The sequence below is a fragment of the Miscanthus floridulus genome, chromosome 3 (assembly GCF_019320115.1).
Source record: "Miscanthus floridulus cultivar M001 chromosome 3, ASM1932011v1, whole genome shotgun sequence".
Taxonomy (NCBI): Eukaryota; Viridiplantae; Streptophyta; class Magnoliopsida; order Poales; family Poaceae; genus Miscanthus; species Miscanthus floridulus.
Genome location: NC_089582.1, coordinates 38,898,694 through 38,903,149, shown reverse-complemented (window position 1 = coordinate 38,903,149; position 4,456 = coordinate 38,898,694). Strand labels below are relative to the sequence as shown.

At 50.6% G+C, this 4,456-nt stretch overlaps 1 protein-coding gene across 1 annotated transcript; it reads right to left on the bottom strand.

The window, feature by feature from the left end:
• Positions 1–1,922: 1,922 nt before the first annotated feature.
• LOC136543562 (uncharacterized mitochondrial protein AtMg00810-like) lies at positions 1,923–2,519 on the bottom strand. Its single transcript, XM_066535972.1, has one exon. It carries the CDS (start codon positions 2,517–2,519, stop codon positions 1,923–1,925), a length of 597 nt encoding a protein of 198 aa, XP_066392069.1.
• Positions 2,520–4,456: the final 1,937 nt, after the last annotated feature.

The following is a 4,456-nucleotide window of genomic DNA, read 5'->3' as shown; positions in this document are numbered from 1 at the left end:
CCTCCCTTGTTTCTTGGAGAGATACAGCTTGTTGATTTTACCACATTGTCGATTCCATTGTACTTTTGATCGTGCCTTTCCGTATATCGTCACATATTTTGTGTCCCATGCCGTTCATAGATTTTCCTTCTGAAATAATTCTTTTTGCAAATGCATAACTCTGTTTTTGGTCCCTCGACTTCTTTTGTCTAAAAGACCCCAGATTCAAACCTGTCTATGCTACATTGTCAAATATATATGGTTCAGTTTACGCCCCAAAGCCTATCTTGAGAAAGTTCTGGTCTTTAATATTAGAAAAAAAAACACACACACGCACACACACTCGACGGTTGATTGAGGTGGACGCAAGTATCGTTGGTCATAGCCTGTTCGGTTGGCTGGTTCGTATTGTTGATGGTTTGTGAAGAAGTACTGCTGGTTGGTTTATGTGAGAGAAAAATACTATTCCGGCTTTACGATCGTTTACGATAAGCCACAGCCAAACGAACAGGCTTTCTTTCATTTACACTGGTTAATTAATCTTTTTTATCACTTGTGCAAGTACAATGTTAGTATACGACAATGGACGCATTAACGGAACAGAGTTAGTACTCTGTTTTCAGACGATCATTGAGCAGCCTAACAATTAGTAGGTGTGCCGAAGCTGGAGTGGATTTCTTCTTCCCGTGAGCTCATCAGCCATCTCTTCGTCCATGATGAAGGCGCCTCCGTGCATCCACCTGACCTGACGTGGGAACGCCAGCGGGGGTTCTTGCCGCACCGCCCCCGCCGCGCGCGCCCTGAACGCCGGGAGGTCCAGGATGTGCGGCAGCAGCAGCTCGAGCACCGGGTCGGCCGCCTGGTCGTCGTCTTTCTCCATGCCCATGATGAAGACGCCGCCTCCGTCTTCGCTCCCGAACTCCATCGCGCTAGCATCGTTGTCCCCGTCGCCGCCATCGTCGTCCACGAAGCCACCCTCCTCCTCGTCCACGACGATGATGGCGCGGCCTCCTCCACGAACCGAAGGTACTCTGCGAGAACGTCGCCCTGAAGCCAGGCCACGGGTAGGAGGAGGAGCAGTGGCGAGGAGATGTTAACTATAGCTGTATAGACACCGACCATCATGCCGACGCCTGATGGAGGTGGAGCCATGGAGCCGTGTAGGTGCTGTAGCCTGCTGTCTCCGTGTGCTAGCGTTGGATCAAATACATGTCAGATTCAGATTTGAAAATTAACCAGAGGACAGCTTCGTCTTTAGCCGTTTGGATTGAAAAAAATGCAATAGCTTATCATGATAAGGGTGTGCCTATACTTTTATGGGCAGAGGGCAGCATCTACTTTCTACCTACTCCAGCATATTTTCTAACCACTAAAGTAAATGCTGAGCATATTCCTATTACAAAGGCTTGAAAGCTTAAGGAAAGTAAAATGCAGAAAAGTAAGATACAAGTGCTGCCGAGCATTAGGCTTATCGGTCATTCTCCCCCTAAGCCTTGTGCCGAACACCGGAAGCGATCTGTTGTAGCCCAATCCTCTCTCTCGTCTCTTGAAACTTAGACTTCCTCAGCGATTCTGTGAGAATATCAGCCAGCTGATCAGTAGTGGCAATGTAGCTGGCATTGATGCTCCCGTCCTCCAAGCAATCTCTGATGAAGTGGTACTTGATGTGGATGTGCTTACTTCTCTCATGGAAGACATGGTTCTTGGTCAGAGCTAGAGCAGACTTGTTGTCCACCTTCAGCTCAACCACATCCACCTTTCTGTCAAGGAGCTCTGCCAGCATCCTTGACAGCCATAGTGCCTGAGTTGCTGTAGTGGTGGTGGCGATATACTCCGCTTCACAGCTCGAGAGAGCCACCACCTTCTACTTGAGGGACTGCCAGCTGACCAAGCAATCACCGAGGAAGAACATCGTCCCAGTTGTGCTCTTACTGGTATCCACATCACCGGTGAGGTCGCTGTCGCAGTAGCCGACTGAACCGCGCTGTGTTGGGGGCCCTTCGGTAGTGGAGACCATAGTCGAGGGTGCCCGCCACGTAGTGCAGAATTTGCTTGACGGCCTGTAGATGTTCCATCGTCGGCCGCTCCATGAACCGACTCATGTACTCGACGGCAAACGCGATGTCCAACCGGGTATGGACCAGGTAGCGCAAGCTCCCGATCAGCCGCCGGTAATGGGTTGCTTCGACCTCCTCCACCTTGCTCTCCCGACTCAGCTTGAGCTTCTTCTCCATCAGGGTGTGGGCCGGATTACAGCCTATCATGCCGCCGTGCTCGAGGATGCGCTCGGCGTAGTGGGTTTGGCAGAGGGCGATCCCGCTAACGTCCTGGCGTACTTCGATGCCGAGGTAGAAGCAGAGAAGGCAGAGGTCGCTCATGTCGAACACCTTCTTCATCTGCTCCTTGAACACCTCCACCTTCTGCTCTTCAGCGCCGATGATGATGAAGCCATCGACATAGACGCCGACCAGTAGAACGTTGCGTCTGTTGCCCCGCCTGTAGGGTCGAGATGGCGGACTAGAGGGGGGTGAAATAGTCATTTCTAATTTTAATCGTGTCGGCTAACCGAAACAAGTGCGGAATTATAACTATCGGTCTAGCCAAGACTACACCCATCTATCTATGTTCTCTAGCACCTTTCAAAGATACTAATTAAGCAACAAAGGTGCCGGGCTAGCTAGAGCTTGCCTAACCAATTCTAGAAGCAAGGTCACACAAAACTATGCCACTAGTACTTTAAGCAACAAGGGAGCTCCTACACATGCTAGTAAGCAAAAGCACAAAGCCACCTAATGCTCACTAACAATGCTCAATAACAAGGCAACCAATGCCAAATTAGAGAGCGTAATTACTTAGCTACACAAACTAAGCAATGTGACTAACAAGGTCACATAAACCAAATTAGCCACACAAGGGAGCTACTTCTATGCTACACAAGCAAGAAGGCAACTAGTAAGCTACACAAGCTAACTAATTACAAGAGCAACTACACAAGCATAATGTATATGAAAGTAATTACAAGCTTGTGTAACGAGGATGCAAACCAACGGAAAGAACAAGGTTGACACGATGATTTTTCTCTCGAGGTTCACGTGTTTGCCAACACGCTAGTCCCCGTTGTGTCGACCGCTCACTTGGTGGTTCGGCGGCTAATTGGCATCACCCGCCAAGCCTGCACGTCGGGCACCGTAAGAACCTACCCTGAAAGTGAGGGTAGCTCAATGACACGCTCAACTAGAGTTGCTCTTCGTGGCTTCCGCGGGGCGAGCACAATACCCCTCACAAAGCTCTTCTCCGGAGCACCGCACAAGCTTCTTGCGGGCTTCGACGGAGATCACCACCAAGTCGTCTAGGAGGTGGCAACCTCCAAGAGTAACAAGCACCACCGGCTTGGAACTCGATCACCTAGTGCCACTCGATGCAACCTCATGATGCAATCGTACTAGAATCGCTCTCTCACACAATCGGATGATCACTATCAAGTATTTGTGAGATGGAGGGCTCCCAAGCACTACTACACAAGCCACCAAGGCTCTAGTGTGCTCAGCTTACGGCCTAAGACTGACCATGGCTTCTATTTATAACCCCACGAACAAATAGAGCCGTTACCCCATCACTGGGCAAACGTCGGGACGACCGGACGCTCCAGTCCGATCGACCGGACGCTAGACCTCAGCGTCCGGTCACGCGATACTCGCCACGTGTCCCCTTCTTCAAACGTTGTTCATCCGATCTCAACGGTCATCTGACGACCGGACGCAGTAGCTTCAACTGACCGGACGCTGAGCCTCCAACGTCCGGTCATTTCCAGTAAGGTTCCAGAAACGACATTTCACGACCGGACGCATCCGGTCGATCGCGATCGGACGCAGCACCAGCGTTCGATCACTCTCCAGCTTTTGCTCTGCCTGCGTCACCATACGTCAGCCCTGACCGGATGCACACAGCTAGCGTCCGGTCACTTCTAGAGCCAGCATCCGGTCGATTGACCGACGCTGCACGCTGCCTACCACCACTGACTGGACGCTGCAACCCAGCGTCCGGTCACTATGTGACTAGAGTCCGGTCCACACTGTGGGACCCTGTCTTTTCTGTAGGGCGCCGGTGGAGTTTCTAACCCTTCTCGCCTCCGTTTCATCGCCGAGTTGATCCACATCAACTCCAACTTCATCTCCTTTGTAAATGTGCCAACATCACCAAGTGTACACTATCATGTGTATGTGTGTTAGTATTTTCACAATCATTTTCCAAAGGATTAGCCACTTAACTTGCCACGCCACTAAATCCTAGCGATGATGCAAAGTTAGATCACTCGAGTGGCACTAGATGACCGATATGCAAACAAGTTTGCCCCTCTTGATAGTACGGCCATCTATCCTAAACCCGATCACAAACTTCTCTACACACCTATGACCGGTCATATGCACCAAGATCGCCCTAGGTTATACCTTTGCCTTGCGCATTCCATTCCATCTCC